This window comes from Neofelis nebulosa, chromosome 4, assembly GCF_028018385.1.
Source record: "Neofelis nebulosa isolate mNeoNeb1 chromosome 4, mNeoNeb1.pri, whole genome shotgun sequence".
NCBI classification, from domain to species: domain Eukaryota; kingdom Metazoa; phylum Chordata; class Mammalia; order Carnivora; family Felidae; genus Neofelis; species Neofelis nebulosa.
The window spans coordinates 112,035,371-112,052,372 of NC_080785.1; the positions used below are offsets into that span (position 1 = coordinate 112,035,371).

Genomic DNA, 17,002 nt, shown 5'->3' on the forward strand with positions numbered 1-17,002 from the left:
CATGAGGCCCCAGGGGTGGGCATGTGACCCCTGTCCAAGGCTCAGCAAAAGCCCTAGTACTATCATATCCACCAGTACCTGGTTCTGGAGAGTCCCAGGAGTGCCCCCTGGTGGCGATGCCCACCTTGCCCCACTGCCCCAAACATTCTGGGACTTTCCATCACCCTGCTCCAGAACCTTTGGCCAACACACGTCCACATCGCCCACTCCTTTCCATTTGAAGCACATTCTCGAGCTCCCGTGGGTAGATGGGGCAGGGGTTGATTCTATGCTCAGAAAGCTCACACACCACCACCCCCACCCCGCCCCCCAGTGACAGGTTCTGCAACATCTGCCTAGCTCCTGGGATCTCCCCAGTTTCCCTCAGTTTTTGTCTGCCTGACAAACTCCTATTCATCCTTCAAAGCCCAGCTCAATGAAGCTAGAAACCTTGGAATGCCCATCGGAATGGGACTGGATAAATTACAGCCCCTCCCTCCCGTGGAACGGAACTAGGAGAAAAGTCTATATATGGCCTTAGAGGAATCTCCAAGATGTGCCGTTGAGGGAGAAAAAAAAACCCTAGAAGCAGCAGTAGCATATGTCACTATTTGTATTCTAAAAGGGGTGGAGCGTCTGGGTGGCTCCGTTGGCTAAGCGTCTGACTTCGGCTCAGGTCATGTCTCCAGGTTCTACAGTTTGAGCCCCGTAGAGTTTGAGCCTCTGCTGTCAGCCTGGATCCTCTGTTTCCCCCTCTCTGTCTCTCTGCCCCCTCCTACTTATGCTTGCTTGCTATCTCTCAAAAATAAATAATAAACTTTTTTAAAGGTTGGGGGGTGGTGTTAAAAAACACACTGTGCATCAGGAACAGGTCTAGCAATTTCTCATGAATCTGCACCCAGCTGTTCCACTCCCGGGTATTTACGCAAGAGACATAAAAATCTATGTCTACACAAAGACTTTTTTTTTTTTTTCTTTTCAACGTTTTTTTTTTGTTTGTTTGTTTTTTGGTTTTTTTTTTTTGGGACAGAGAGAGACAGAGCATGAACGGGGGAGGGGCAGAGAGAGAGGGAGACACAGAATCGGAAACAGGCTCCAGGCTCCGAGCCATCGGCCCAGAGCCTGACGCGGGGCTCGAACTCACGGACCGCGAGATCGTGACCTGGCTGAAGTCGGACGCTTAACAGAGTGTGCCACCCAGGCGCCCCTACACAAAGACTTTTATGCAAGAATGTCTGGGGCACCTGGCTGGCCCAGTTGGTAGAGCATGCGACTCTTGATCTCTGGGTTGTTAATTCAAGCGCATTAGGTGCAGAGACTACTTAAAAATAAAACAATCAGGGGCGCCTGGGTGGCTCAGTCTGTTCAGCATCTGACCTGGATTTCAGCTCAAGTCATGATCTCACTTTCGTGAGATCAAGCCCTGTGTCGGGCTCCATGCTGGACATGAAACCTGCTTGGGACTCTCCCCCCCTCTCTCCCTCTGCACCCCCCCCCCCCGTCCTGCTTTCTCACTCTCAAAAAAATACATATATTTTAAAAAATAAAAAATAAAAAGACTATATACATCACATGCACGTTCTGTACTGCCATTCACTATTTTGTGAGAATATATTTGCTGAACATTGGAAAAGAGAATTAAAGGCAACTCTAACATATTTTTTTTTTTTTAAATGTTCATCACAGCTGATTCATAGTAGCTGAAATGTAAGATTGGGCCAAACAGCCAACGGCAGGTAGATGGACGAGGAAACAGTAGTACATTCATACAGTGGCATCTCCAGGAATCAAAAGAACAGTGATAGCACAGCCTGCACCAATCTCAGAAGCGTGGATCTGTTTGAAGCGGACTCAAAAGAGTCACAAGAGAATGCATCCACGCTTTTAAGTACTACCTCATTTTTAAGTCCCAGAGCAGGCAGAGATGATCTATGGTGAGAAAAACCAGAACAGCGTTGTTTTTCTCTAGCGTGTTGGAGTCGGCCTGGCCTCAGCCTCCATTGCAGGGAGCCTGCTAGGAGGCTCAGGGTCCGCTCTCATCTCCGACCCCGAAGACCAGGTTTGGCCACGCCCCGTGGGCGGGGCGCTGGGAGCAGGGCGGGCGCACAGGAGGCAGGCGCTGTGCGCTTCTGACCGCGCGGGGGCGCTGTGGCTTCGCAGTTACAGGCTTCGCGCCGCGGTGGGCAGGCGGTCAAGACCCCCGGGAAGCGACAAGGGAGAGGGACTGGCACTGTCCTCGCAGTCGCTCGCCTCTGGGACACCGCCGCCCACCGGATAGGCCGCAGCTGGGCCCCTCGCCCTTCCCCTCGCCTCGCCCGCGCCGTGCTCAGCCACCCGGGCTTCCTGCCTACTACCCGCCTCTCCCCCATCCCGGCCTGGGGCCGCTGCGCTGCAGTCGCTTCCTCTGGGAAGCCCTCCAGACGCCTGCCTGAGCACCTGACTTACGGCTCCTTTCTGTCAGTTTGTCAATGGGTGGGTAGGCTGGCGTCTGTCTCCGAGGCTGACCGTCCCAGGCAGCCTGGCTCTTTCCCCAGCAGAGGCCTGGGGACGGGTCACCTCGGTGGGCATCTGTGGACTTTGGCGCTGGCGGTCCGCAGGCTCTTCTCAGTCACCTGGTGTGGCACGGGCGGGGCAGACGGGGTGAACCCAGGACGCCGAGCTGAAGGCGGGTGTAGTGCAGGGGAGCGCGGTGATGCGTGCCCTACAGACGCAGGGCTGGAGAGAGGGCAGGGGCCAGGGAGCTGGCGGGACACCACCCGCGAGCCTTGTGATCTGTCCCCTGGGCCGTGGGGACCTATGAAAGGGTTTTGAGTAGGGGCCTGACTGGTTCAGGTCTGGAGTTTCCAAAGATGGCTGGGACAGTGGGGACAGGCCTGCAAAGGTCCAGGAGGCTGGTGGCCCTGGTGGCAGAGGCCTGGAGGAGTCTGGGAGCAGAGGTCACATTAGCTGTCCCCCCTACTCTCGACCATCCCCGCGCTGTCAGACCCGCACTCCGCCACCCCCTCGGTGACCCCTGTGCCCCAGTGTGAGAGGGCGGTGTGCTGTGCGCGAGACCCGCTGCAGGTGGCACGGCGGGCTTGGCGGGCCCCTGGGGGCACCCCCGCCGCCGGCGCGTCCCTCCGCTGCGGGGTCCGCGCGCCCGCACCCTGGCGCCCTCCCCGCCGCTGCCCGCGTCCCCATTAATCACGCGGCGCTGACGGCGCCGATCTGCGCGCGGGCGGCGTGACGGGGACGGTGACGGCGGGTGACGGAGCGGGCAATCGGCGGGCGCCCATCGGCCCATCTTATCGCGCCGGCCCAGCCGCCGCCCGCCGCGCGCCGCCCATTGATCGCGCCGGGCCGGGGCCGGGGGTCAGCGCGGGCCGGGCCGGCCTGACAGCCGCATCCATCGCCGCCCAGACGCGCGCTGATGGCGGCACGGGCGGCGCGGCCCGGCCATTAATCACCGCGCCTGCCGCCGAGTGACGGGGAGGGGCGACAGGGCCAGCCGGGCCGACAGCCAGCCCCCGCGGCCGGCCCACCCCTTCCCCACCACCCGGCCCTGCTGCGCGCCTCTCCCAGCACCCTGGGCTGCCCGGTGACCCTGCCCGGGCCTCCGGCTGGTCCCTAGGGGGCTGCTGGCCGCGGGATAAATGGGAGTGGGGGGGGGGGGTGTGTGGTGTGGGGAGCGCCGAGCAGGTGCGCCCAGGTGGACCCTGCTCTGCTCCTGGGCTACGCGGCCTCCCAGACACCAAAAGGGAGGGCTGACCTGTCCTGACAGCCGCCAGTGCTTGGCTGGAATCCGGAGGCAGCCATTTCTGCCCTCTGGCTGCTCCAGCCCTGGCTGGGCCTCTGGGGGTGCAGGGCCCAGGGGCCCAGTGAGGGGCAGACAGGCTTCGGGAAATTGTGAACACAGGAAAAAGCTCCTGCCTTTGCAGGTTTCCAGAGCCCTGAGCAGGGCTTGTCCTTCTGGGCCTAACAGAAGAGTCCAGCCACCTGGGATTTCTAGGCCTTGCCAAGGGCCTGCTCCTCGGATAGGGAGGAGCAGAGCCTAGCCAGCTTCTGCCTCCCGTTAGGCAAAACCGTGATCTTCTCTTCTCCCAGGAGATAGGGAGGGATCCGGCACTCCTTCTGAATTTTACTTATCTGGAGCGCCCGATGCAGCCACACATCACTTCACTGTGTCCCCACATCCATCGATGGGACACGGCTGCCCTCATCTCATAGATGCGGAAGCCAAAGCTCAAGGATCAGAAGGGACCACCCTCATCGGGACCAAGGGCCTAACCCAATCAAAAACACATCCCTGTGCATCATGCCCCCAGACCCAGATACTCCGGACTCCCACCTGTCACCTGACCGGGATCCCTCAAGAGCTGCTCGGGCCGGACCAGCTGCCCAGCCCAGGGCAGGCTCTGGGGGCCGCCGAGGACTGCTGGGTGACCAACGTCTGCCGCTTTCCTGGCAGAAGCCTGCTGACACTGGGCTCAGACATGGGGGCCACCAGGGAGTCCACCCCCCACCGCTGTGCAGCTCTGTTTTGCTTCTTGTTTGCTAACCAAGAAGTCACTTTCTGGTGTGACACCATCTATCTGTTCAGTCCTTAAAAAACATGATATCCTATGAACCAATGTAGGAAGCGCACCCTAAGAGGTGTGTGTGGCCGGGGCAAAGGCATGTGGGCTGAGAAAATGGAGGGGGACAAGGGGACTTCCCAGACAAGGGACGCTCTGTCTTTCAGGAGCTCTTCCAGCTCTCACATGCATCTCTGCATCTCAAGGGCCATTAGCTCCCATCGGGGGGCTGGGATTTACATGCCAACAACTTCCCCTCAGCCACCCAATCAACTTGGGCAAGCCGGGAGGCCCCTAGGAGAGCCTGGGCCCAGGGCTCTGAATATCAGCCGACCAGCCCCCCACCCTGCCTCACTTTAATATTACAACAATTTTTCACAACGGAGCTGAAATAGTGCAAAAAATGGGGCTGCTGTAATTGTTGTTAGATTGTGTGTCAGCCTGATAAGATGTAACAAATATTTTCCTCCCCACCAGGGTCTGTTTCCCTCTTGGTAATGGATGGAGAAACTTCTCATAGTCGGCGAGGGATCGGTCGTAAAAACTTCGCCTGGAAGATTAATGTAACAATCACGGGCCTTGCTGGAAAAAAATAGGAGGAAAATTAAAATAACCCAACCTTCGTACCTATCCAGAACCATCTCCCTTACTGGAGCACAGATGAGGGAGGTGGGCCAGCTCCCTGGGTGGCTCCAAGGCCAAGATACCTGAGGAGCAGGAAGGCTGTGACACCCCCCCCCCCCCACTCCTCAGCGCTCTGGCCTTGGGTGGGGGGGGGTTCCCTGAGCAGTGGGGAGGGAGCTGTCCTAACCGGGGCCTGAGAAGTTTGCCAGCACTGCTGCTCCTTAAACACTGGAAAAGGTTTGGGGGCCAGGGGAGGAGGTCCGGCAGGGGCAGAGCCTGCTCTCCGCCTCTGGGACATCTGAGGCAAGTCACTGTCCTCACACCGGACCCTGCTTGCCTCACCTGCCTGGTACAGAGGTCAGATCTTGGAGGACTCCCCAACAACTCCACACGGAGCAAGGGGTTAGGAGCACGGACTCAGGCCAGTCTGACCGCAAATCCGGGTTCCACCTCTTCCTGGCTGGGCTACTGTAAGGATGTGGATGGAAATGGAAAACAGTTACACGGGCTCCAGTGCTAAATAGCTCTTGCCACACCTTAGGTGTCATTTTTTTTCTAACGTGCCTTGAGTTGGGAGGCCAGAGACACAGGCACAAGGTCAGAGGATATAGGGACAAGGCGCAGCGCTCAGCCCCAACTTCGACTTCGGGAAGCGTCTCGCCGCCTCCCGCCAAAGCCCTTGTCCTCACCCGCCCTCCCCGCCCCCCCCCCCCCAAGCCTCAAGGTGGCACCTCCCTCTGGGGCCAGGCCACTCTGGCAACAGGGACCAGCTGAGGGCGTGAGTGTGGCCAGGGGACCCTCGGAGGGTTAGATGAACTCCCACACAAGACCTCAGCCCTCCTGCCCTCAGTGTTCTGGACATTTTCAGGTGGAGATCACTCACGGGACAACAGTTGTGCCTGCCCCACAAGGCCCTCATGGCTAAGTGGGATTAAAGCCCTGAATGGATCAACATCCCCATCGTGGTTGGTCCTCTCTCTGGCGTGTATGAGCACGGAGACATGGGGCACCTGGGTGGCTCAGTCGGTTAAGTGTTGACTTCAGCTCAGGTCATGATCTTGTCGTGGTCTGTGAGTTGGAGCCCCGCACCGGGCCCTGCACTGACAGCTCCGAGCCTGGAGCCTGCTTCGGATTCTGCGTCTCCCTCTCTCTCTGCCCCTCCCCCACTTGCGCTGTCTCTCTCTCAAAAATAAATAAACTTTTAAAAAATAAAAAAAAAGGAGCACGCAGACCCTGCCCGTGTCGGGAACCACTTCGGTGGCTAAGCTGGCAGACGAGGATCAGGCTGGGCAGGCAGAGTGTTGTGCTCATCCTACCAGGCGAGAACATTCCACCGAGGTATCTACCAGGGCTGCCATTTCCCCTTCCTCTCAAGGGGCGAAAGCCCCACTCAGTGCACTAACGTGTCAAAGGGACACAGGAGCCCACCAAAAGAGCTCTCAACGGTCGAAGCCAGACCAGTGTAACAGAATAAGTAACGTGGTATTGGATTATAACCCCAAGTATAGATAAATATCCCTCCCCGATCCACACCGATATACAGGATTGAGTAAACACGCAAGTGGGAGAGAATGGGGGAGAGCAGGTATCTCCCATGCAGAATTCCAGATCACCTCTGTAGATCCCCAGCCCTCGAGGAGGTGGAGCAGCCCCCCTCCCCCCCCCCCCCCCCCACTTCTAGGTGGGCTGCACTTAGTGACTCCTTCCGAAGAGGACGATATAGAAGAGGGATGAGACAAAGGTGACAAACATGACCGGAGCCAGGTGACTGCCGGGAACGGCCCTGCACCTCCGTGGTCTTCCAGAGTGATGGTGAGAAAACCTCAGACAAACGCGGAGGGCTGATCGACACAACGCCTGAGCAGCACCCCTCAACCTGTCACGGTCGGCAAAATCAGAGAACGGGTAAGAAACCGTCACAGCCAACAGGGGCTGAAGGAGGTGGGCCGGCTAAATGTAGTGTGGTGTCCTGGGTGGGACCCTGGGACAGACAAGGCCATTCCTTAATCCAGGAAATTTGAGCAGGGCAGGACAATGCGAGCCAATACTGGCTCATCAGATGTGACAAAGGAACCACACCAGCACTGTGGAACGTTAACAATGAGGGAAGCGGTGTGAGGCACACGGGAACCCCCTGCACTGTCTTCACAACATTCTGGAAATCTAAAATTGTTCTAAAATACAAAGTTTATTTTTAAAAAATTCAGAGAGAGACACGGCATCAAAATAACCTACAAGGGTTTATTAGAAAACATTCCAGGTGAAGCAGGGTTCCTTCAAAGCAACCATAGAAGTTATGATAATTTACAAAGAAACACTTTCCACGCTGAACTGATGCCGTTCCCGACCGCGGCTGAGTGGGGACAGAGCCCAAGTGCAGGGCGGCCTCCCGCCGGACCCGAGGCCAGGCTCGCCCGGAGTGTCTCGCAGCCAACGCGGCCGTCTCACTTCATGTACTTATCCTGCTGGTCAGCCAGGATTTTGGCCGAGGACTTGGCATCATAGAAGAGCTCACTGATCTCCTCCACATGCTCTTTCTCGATACTGTCCTTCCCATTGATCTTGGCCAGCAAGTTGGCGGGGGTCAGCAGCTGCACCGAGTACCTAGAGTGACAGGGGCCAGGGCAGGAGTGAGACGGGGCCACATATGGGAGCCCCCTCGCCACATCAGAGGAGGGCCACAAGCCACAAGCCACATCCCAGCCCCCAAATCTGTCACAGTCTGAAAGTTCTCGGACAGGCTGTAACTGCGCTGCTACTCGAAAAAGAGCACAGGGGCGCTTGGCTGGCTCAGTCGGTGGTGCGAGACTCTTGATCTCGGGGTTGTGAGTTCGAGCCCCGCACTGGGTATAGAGATTCCTTAAAACTAAAATCTTTGAGAAAAATAAAAGGGACCACAAACTGTGGTGGACACAGGTGCAGGCGAGGAATGCTAAGGCCCAGACTGGACACTGGACATGGCAGATGGCAGGCAAATGAGCACACAACCAAAAACACGTTCCCCAAGCAAAGGCACAAAAATCCCGGAGTTTTTAAGTACCGCTCCACCCAAAGAAAACATCTTGCAATTCTGCTTCAACCTCCGAGCAAGGAACAGACTCAAAGGGAAACAGGGACTGGCTGGGGGCTGGGAGGTCGTGATTTCTCAAGCAGTTGGGACACCAAGAGGGACATCGTCCACAGGCAGGTGGCTCTGGGCCACTGGCGAACAGTCAGGAGAACAATCTGTGTCCATGCTCGTCCTTCCCCCTCCCCTGCACCCGCCACCCCCTGCCCACCACAGCCTGGAGAACAGAGCCGGGGGAGGGGCCAAGCCGGACCTGGCCAGTGAGCCCTCTGCCTCGGACCCTGGTCTCCGGACTGTCCATCTCCTCCACTAAGGGAGCTGGCAAGCTCTCCACACAGGGGAGCGTCCACTGTAGGACAAAGGGACCTAACCTGTTACTCTAGCTTTATGGACGCCATCACTTAAATGTTCCGCGTTCTAAATCGCAGTGCCCAGGACGAGACCCATCACAGCAGTGAGAGCAGACGTGGTCCTGTGCCCTTGTGAGGGACCCATCAGTATGTCTCAGAATGGGCCCTACGGAGGCAGGGCAGATGGGTGGGGAGTAGCTCCGGGCAGATGTGCTCACCTCAGAGTCGTCTTGGTGCCAATCTCCCCCAGGTGGTTCAGCGCCTCCTCACTGATGTTGATCCCTTCTGTCTGGGCTCGGATTTTAATAATCTTTTGGAGGAGAAAGACCATGATCAATAGTGACTGACCTTAAGTGTCCCCTTTATCAAGTGCTTTAAAAACAATCTTGTCCAGCGTGTCTTGCCTGGCATCAACCGTGCCAAAGAGGCCCAAACCTGGGCTGGAAGGGCAGAGAGCTGGCCTCCACCCTGGGCTGCTGGCCCTGCTCACCTCCGGGGTGCAGTGTTCACAGTGACCAGATGGCGGCTGGTACCCTTGGAGGTGTGGGCCGGGTAGCTCGGCTCCTACCTCCCCACCCTCCCCGCGGCAGTCCCCAAACCTAGAGAACGTGGGCCCCTCCGACACCTGCCCAGGCTCCCTCAAGGGCTCTAACCTTCCTCCCCAGCGTGGGTACCACCACCTATAAGCACTCAGGCAAGAGGAGACATTTTTTATTTGTTTGATAAATACGATGGTTAAATAAATCAAAAAAGTTACTTTTAAAGATTTACCAGCCCTCATAACATCACTGGGAGATATCTAATCTATCACAGAGAGGCTGACGCTTGTTGCGGTTGGAAGATCCTGGCGAAGTTGGAGGGGAGGCAGGCTGGCGGTGCGGCCGCTGGAGCACAAGTGGCCCCGGCATCCTGCAGGCGCACCGGCGCTGAGTGATAAGGGGCAGCTGGGATAATGATGTTGTGTGTTGGGGAGCCGAGATAACTCGAGGACTTCGAGCCTCATATAATACAGGAATTTTTCACTTTGGCAGCTTCGTAAACAAGATATCAAGAAGCCCTTGTTTAAATTAAAGCCATAAAAACACCCGAGGTAGAGGCATAGGAAATGGGAAAGACTGAGCCCCCGGCTCAAGCCCTGCATGGGGAAGAGAGGGACCCGGGGTTTAGGAGCCGGGCTCTTCAGACTGGCCTTACAGCTCCCGGGCAGAGACCCGCAGAGGCAGGCAGCTCAGCGTCGGGGACCCCGGGGAGGGCACCCAGCACATCGGCTGCCGTGAACGGACGAGTCCTGCTCAGTAGGACAGCCAGGCCCCGCACAACTGGACCAGGGCAAGGGCCAAGGTGGACGAGACCGCGTGAGCCAGGGCCACCGGCCTGTCTGTTGCACGCCACCAGTGCCACCGGGGCGGAGGGCAGGGATGTTTCATTTTGTCAGGAGAGACTCAGAACTTAGACTTCTGTGTGAAATGTTCTGATGTCTAAATGTTGGCAACCTGTTCGAATAATTCACAAACATGGCCCCAGCTGCGTAGAATTCTTCTGTTCAGCCAGTGAGCGGGCTGCCAGTGTGACCTCTGTCAAAAGACTCTTAGCTTGTGCACGAGGAGCTCCACTGTCCACTGTCTAGGGTGTGAAGCTAAAGGCACCGGGCAGAGGGAAGTTACCGGATAGGCAGAAGGGTGGCGGGCAAAGGAGCAGGGAGAGAGATCCCGCTCCTGGCTCCGACCACAGGACGCCCCTCCGACCACAACAGCCAGAGCCAGACAGATTTGTGCAAGAGGGCTTCTCACTGACAGCTGGGGATTAAGGAAACCTCCAGGTCCTGCCAAGAAAAATGTCCCCTGGGGGCCTTCGGAAACTCTAGGGAGATGCAAATGTTGAATCCTGGAGCCCGCTCAAGGTGAGAGCTTCAGACCAGAGCATCCGGCCGTCAGCAAGCCCCACGGCATTGGACGTCGGGCCTCGGGAATGTCAGGGACGCTCTGCTCTCACTCTCTCTCGAGAGCAGGTCAGAGCAATCCCAAGCGCTCCTGTTGCAGACTGCTCGGAAACGGACAGTTCATAAATTAGATCTTTAATCATTTAATAACCTGCAGGGATAGTTTATGAGGGTGTCGGCACTGATGGCAGGGTACACAAGTTACATTTACTTTGTTTTTTTAAAAACCCACCCCAGGCTCCCGTAAAAATGCTGAGGTTATCCCTTGAACCCACAAGAACAAAGCAGTGCGCATCCCGGCAGTAAGTCTGACCTCTGCTCACCCGAGAGAGAGAGCCTGAGAAGAGGCTCTCCTGGCTGAGCCAAGAGGGAACCAGCCCTCTGGAGGGGCCAGAGGCACAGGGCAGAACGTTCCCGGAGAGCCCAGACCACGTGCTCCACGGTGAGCTGGCTCCGCGCGAGGTCCTACCTCTGCAGCTCATCTCTGTGACCCGGGGATGCTCGCTGTTCCCGAGCTCCGAAGCCTGGTTACTGAGAGCTGTTGTGAGGACCCTAGCAGGTGACTGTGAAGTCCCCGCAAGCTGTTAACAGCCATGATAGTAACCACAGTGGAGCGAGGTGGCCGGCCCCGTCCCTTCCCTCAGTCAGCCTCGCTGTCTCACTCAGTCCTCACGACAACCTTGAAAAGAGACAGCAGACCTTGTGCCAACTGCTCTAGTCACTCAGCCAGGAAGTACCACCAGCGTGTGGGCTGCCTCCCTGGCACGATGACGTGGTGCCCCCGTCCCCAGGGTAAGGATGGGGGCGCGACCGGCTTCTCCTTTGCTTTTGCCTCTGCTTCTGTTCAGTGAACGCCTTGGCTTCAACCCGGCACTCGTCCAAGGGCCGGAGACCATGATCTGATGACAAGGCCCCCGGCCATGGACACCGTCCCCTACACAGTGTGCCCGCCACTGCTCTGCACCCCAGTCAGTGCTGGTCACGAGGAGGTCTCTGGCTCCCAAGTCTCCATGGCACTCACGAGCGCCGTCGACCACCAACACCAGCAGGGCCGGGCCGCTCGGGCCACAGCGAGCGGAGTGCTGCCAGGGAACGCCAGGAGAGGCCGTCAGAGCTCCAAAGGGAAAGGCCCTGCCGACAAACTGCCACAGGGAAGCCATCCCCAACCGGGACCTTTCTAGCACGTGGGAGCTGGTGGCACAGTGATGAAGACCAGGGGCTTCCGGACCAGGCAGCCTGGACTCCAGTCTGTCAGTCCTGTCACCCACTGGCCACTGACAAGCTCTATGAGCTTGGGTGGCTTAGTCAGCCTCAGTCTCTGGGTCCTCACCTTTAAGAATGACAGGGTAATAACTCTCCCACCTCACAGGTACCGGGGATCAAACGGAAGCGTGTTGGCTAAGTGTGTCCATGGGCTCAGCATGACATCTAACAAAGGGGGCCTGCGCTCTGTGAGAGGAGAGGGTCCAGGCAGGGCCTGTGGAGACACACACTGGTGCAGCCCTGGTCCACACGAACCCACAGTGAGGGACCTACGCCGGCAGTGGGACCATCTGGGGCAAGGGCGGGCAGAGCAGGGCAAGAGCACAGCCGCGCTGCCCCGGTGGGGTACCAACCTAGGCCACAGGCCGCCACTGAGCACGTGGCCTGGGCTCTGCAGGGTACTGGCTGGCTCTGCATGTTGGACTTGTCACCCAGGGACTGAGCCATCCGCAGGAAGCGAGGGTGACCAATGACTCCCTGGAAGTACGCACAAGGGGACTAGAAACTAAGTGTAAAGTGCCTGGGCACGTGGCGCCCCAGGTCCAGATCAAGCAAGAGGCAGTCCCTGTGCAGAGAGCCGGGGCAGTGCCCTCTGGGGTAAGGCCCAATCTCAGACACCCGTGTCATTTTCCACCCCCAGGTCTAACGCAAATTTGGCTCACGTGGAATGTCGAGCATACACTCTGTGTTAGGTACACTTCCTTCAGCCTCTTATAGGCTGCTTTTAGGACCTCCATTCCCAGGGGCCCCTTGAAGCTGTGTGACCCTGCTTCACCAGCTCTCTAGGCCTCCGCAGCAGCCTCAGGCACAGCCTCCGAAGCCCCCAGGACGGCTACCACTAGTCACACTGGTGGCAGCAGATACGCTCTCGCCCCCCTCCAGCTTCTGTGCCCTGCTGGAGCCAGGCTGCGTGGGTCCTGGTGGGACAGAGCTCTTGGCTTCGCCTACTCAACAGAAGAAGCCTTGGAGGGGGCGTGGCCTAGATAAGCAAGAGGCTACCACAAAATCATATTTTATTGCCTCTTTCCTAGAGCTGGTGGCTTCCCTAAAGGCTGTCATCAAGTTGATTTTTTCACTATCCCTTTCCTAAAGTTCATCAGAAGGGATATGATAGAAGAGACAACAGCCAAGACCCACAGGCAGCTAGGGTTTGGGAACACCTCAAGCAATGGCTCATTAGCCCCCCGTGAGCCCACCCATCTTTCAGACGTGAGGACTGAAGCTCTGGAGTGCTGTGACTTGCCCAAGGCCAGGAGCTAAGTGCCGGAACGGTGGTGGGAGCCAGGTGTGCTCCGTGAATACCTTTCTACACAGCATCAGGGATGCTGGGGCAAATGAGGGGAGAAGACTGTGGAGAGGGGGAAGGGGGCCTCACCTGTTTCATTTCCTGTGGGGTGTACAGCATGGTCCGGATGATCATCACGCGGTCCAGAAGGTCAAGGGGGATGCCGTGAGGAGAGGTGATGTCCTCAGTACCCCTGCAAGGACCAGAATGATCACATCACCCGGGCTTCTCTGAGACCCGAAACTAGACACCGGAAACATGGCTGAGGTGCTCACAATGAAAGAGCAGCCAATTCACATCCCGGGCCGAGCCGCGACCACAGAATAAATTAACTAACATTCAGGTGGTGTCAAAAACAGCTTTGTTATTTTAGCAAATATCAATATCATAGGATATTTGGGGAAGAGAAGAAAAAGGAAAAATCCTATTAAAAATACTCACGTAGATATTTACCAAATTTTCATATACATGCCTTTATAAATTACACTAAGTATGTAGATTTTTGTTCTGGTTTTGCCCACACTGCTTCTGTCTTAATAACCTATCAAGTATTTTACTTAACCCAACCTGTTGGGGATTTAGCTGGTTTCCAAGTATTGCTATTAATAATGATGTCTGATAAATAATTTTATGCATACAGTCATGAACATTTCCTCAGCCACTCTCAGAGTGCCTGACACGACCCTGAATATCTGTCTGAAGGAATGAATGTCCTAATTTACACAGCTACATGAGTGATCCGATCTCACTGCACTGCAGCCAGCACAGGGTAGTCTAATTCTTAAATATTTTGCTGCTTTCATGGTTTAGAAAAAGGAAGGGTGACACCTTGTTTGAACTTACAGTTCCTGGATTACTAGCAAATCACTTGAACGTCTTCCCTTAGGTGCATTAATTATTTTCTTTCCTTTTGGAACTGTCTAATTGTGTCCTTGGTGCCTACTTTTCTCTCGAGTCCTTAAACAAGTCGTGGGAGGAGCAGCCCAGGAGGGGAGTCCTGCCGACCCACCAGGCCCCAAGACTCCAGGTGCCTGATAGGCTGTGTGCCCGGCAGACCTGGTCGCAAATGAGGTTGGCCTCAGCCATAGGGTCCGGAAGCCCAACGTGCCACGGGCTCCCACCGCAGCCACTGGCGTCAGAGCGGCCGCAGGTCTACATCGGCGCTATTCCTGCGTTCCTAAACCTGCACCAGGCTGCAGAGTCCATGGTCATAACTCATCAACAGAACAAAGAACAAGGAAGGTCATCTGGATTTAGTTGTTAACATCAGAGTATTCAGTTTCAAACATAAGTGAACATTCAAGAAATACAACTTTAGTGAAGAAATCTTTGTGTTGAAATTCTATCAGGTCGTCAGTCGAAGTATAAATGTATATTTATTATTGCAAGAATAAAATGTTCTGATGCACACTACAACAGGATGCTAAGTGAAAGAAGCTAGTCACAAGAGGGCAGATACTGCAGGATCTCACTGGTAGGAAATACCTAGAAAAGGAAAATTCATAGACACAGAGTAGAGTAGAAGTTACCAAGGGCTCAGGGAAGGGGATGATGGGACTCACTGGTTAATGGGTACAGAGTTTCTGTCTGGAGAGATGGGAAAGTTTTCAAGACGGGTGGTGGGATGGCTGTATGACTCTGTGAATGCAATTAGTGCCACTGAACTGTATACTCAAAAGTAACTAAAATTGCAAATTCCGTTATATACATTTTCTCAAATACAAACAATTCAAAGAAAGAATAAAATGCTATCCTTAAGGAATAATTGTTAAATCTAATATGAAAAAACAATTAAGACCTTTCAAAATAAATAGGGAAGTCAACTAACAGCAAATATAAATATTAAGGTAACTTTAGAGAAAACAAATCTTTTCCACCAAAAAAAGATTTCCAAAGTAACAAGGAAGAATTATAAAGAGTAAATTCTATCATGATTCAAATCTCAGTATTTGGTATGCTTGCAATCTTCACATGCAAAATTAAAACTACAATTAATTTTGAAGTATCTGATTCTGTTTAGGCCGCAAGTTCAGTTTTTTTAAGTCTTACTTTGGATTTCTCTTGGGAATTCTCGGGAACTCTTTAAAAGATCTCAACTTTGCCATGTTAAGATATCCCAAATTCTGTAACACTTGTGGTAAATAACTTTCCATTCAGATATAATAACAAACATAGAAAGTATAAAGAAGAAATGGTTAGAGGAAAAGATGAAGTACTCCCTAATTAAACTTCAAAAGAACAGTATTTATAACAGTGCACTAAGAATTTCTCGTGGAGGGGGTGCCTGGGCGGCTCAAGTACGTTAAGCATCTGACTCTTGATTTCGGCTCAGGTCATGATCTCAGTTTGTGGGATCCGGCCTCACATCAGGCTCTGCACTGCCAGCATGGAGCCTGCTTGGGATTCTCTCTCTGTGCCCCGCCCCCACCTCACTCGCCTCTCTCTCTAAATAAATAAACTTAAAAAAAAAAAAAAAAAAAGAATTCTCATAGGGACTTGACCCACGGCGGACAAGTGGACCAGCAGCAAACCCCCAGCACCTCAGAAGAGCCCCTGGGTCTCCGCAGGCTCAGCCTGGACACGTGACCTTACACAAAGATGAGAAATGACAGAGAGCTTCGAGGCAGATTATATGCTTGTGTTGTTCAACATTTAAATATGGTATCAGGAGATGTGGGAGAGACGGCAACTACTACAGAAACTGATGAGGACACATGCAAAGAGACAAAATCGGCGAAACGGAAAATTCCGATGCTCTTTGTCCGGGAAGATGGTGTTGTAGTAGTTGCCCAAACACTGAGAGTTGGCTGAAACAAAGAACTGACCGCGGGACATAGGAGAGTCTGTAGGAGTGCCTCCTTAACTACAGAAGACACTCAAAAGAGAAAACTGCGTAAATTTTGGTATGAAGAAAGAACCAAGGATTCCTCCACTCCTGAAAGGAGTCGATTTGCAGAGAACCCACAAATTCTCAAGCTAAAGGGCATTTTTATTTTTCTCCAACCCTTCCAATAAATGTGCTCACCAAAACACAGAACTCTTTTCAGTTGACCTGCACCTTTCTTTTGTTTTTTTTTTCAAATTATTTCTGATTTTTTAAAATTTAATTTGATTTTGTTTTTTACGCGCAAAAAAAAAGGAAAAAAATTCTTATAGTTTTGAGTCCACAAAACTAAAAATTTAAACAAAAAAGTCTGTTTAAAGACTGCTAAGCATTTTTAGGAATTAAAGCCAAAACATTTGTCCAAGCTACGAATCTTAGGTACAAAGTTTCTTTTAGAAAACTTATTAGTGAAAAATGGTTTCTGGAATTCTGTTCTGCAAAAAAAGTCCATCACACTAAGTGGGCCAGGAACGGAAGCCTCTACTTACCAGCTCCTGCCCAGGTGGTGAGCCCAGAAGGAGCTCTCCGTGCAGAGCAATCACCGTTTGACAAGGCCGCCATAATTGCACTATTAGATTATGAAATTGCTAATAATAAACTGTAATAACTACATTTGGCTAAAACTGCAGATTTATTCTTGCACCCAGAGGCTCATTTCTGGCTTTGGCCCCAGCCCAATATTGATTTCACCATTAGGCCATTTGACAACTGTTCAAATGGTGTTAACGCTGTGCCTATTCCAGGCACACGATTTTGGGCTGTGACGCCAGACGCCTAATTCTCCTTCAAATCCAGTATGGTGTATCTGCAAGAACAAGGTAACTGCACTTCTATTTATCCTATAGCTACACCTACAAGTGTAAATGGTTGACTCATTTGTGAATGCTTCCCTCTTACTACAACTCAGAACGCCTCCACTGCGACGCTTTTGACATTTCGGATCAAATCAGTTTTTTGTAGGGGACTATCCCGTGCATTGCAGGATCTGCAGTGGCATCCCTGTCTTCTACCTACTAGATGCCAGTAGCACCATGAGTCGTGACAAGTAAAAATGTCCC

General features: G+C 53.9%; 1 protein-coding gene and 1 pseudogene across 2 annotated transcripts in view; one reads left to right on the plus strand and one right to left on the minus strand.

Annotated features, from left to right (window-relative positions):
• Positions 1-7,377: 7,377 nt before the first annotated feature.
• RUVBL1 (RuvB like AAA ATPase 1) overlaps positions 7,378-17,002 on the minus strand; it is a 44,149-nt gene continuing 34,524 nt past the window's right edge. For both annotated transcript variants that reach the window (XM_058725796.1, XM_058725794.1), the window contains 3 exons: positions 13,151-13,253; positions 8,792-8,883; positions 7,378-7,760 (listed from right to left, as the gene is read on the minus strand). In XM_058725796.1, the coding sequence (XP_058581779.1) occupies positions 7,601-7,760; positions 8,792-8,883; positions 13,151-13,253 (355 nt within the window). In that variant the 3' untranslated portion in view covers positions 7,378-7,600. The remainder of the gene's footprint in view (positions 7,761-8,791; positions 8,884-13,150; positions 13,254-17,002) is intronic.
• LOC131508330 (U6 snRNA-associated Sm-like protein LSm3) lies at positions 13,319-15,871 on the plus strand (annotated as a pseudogene).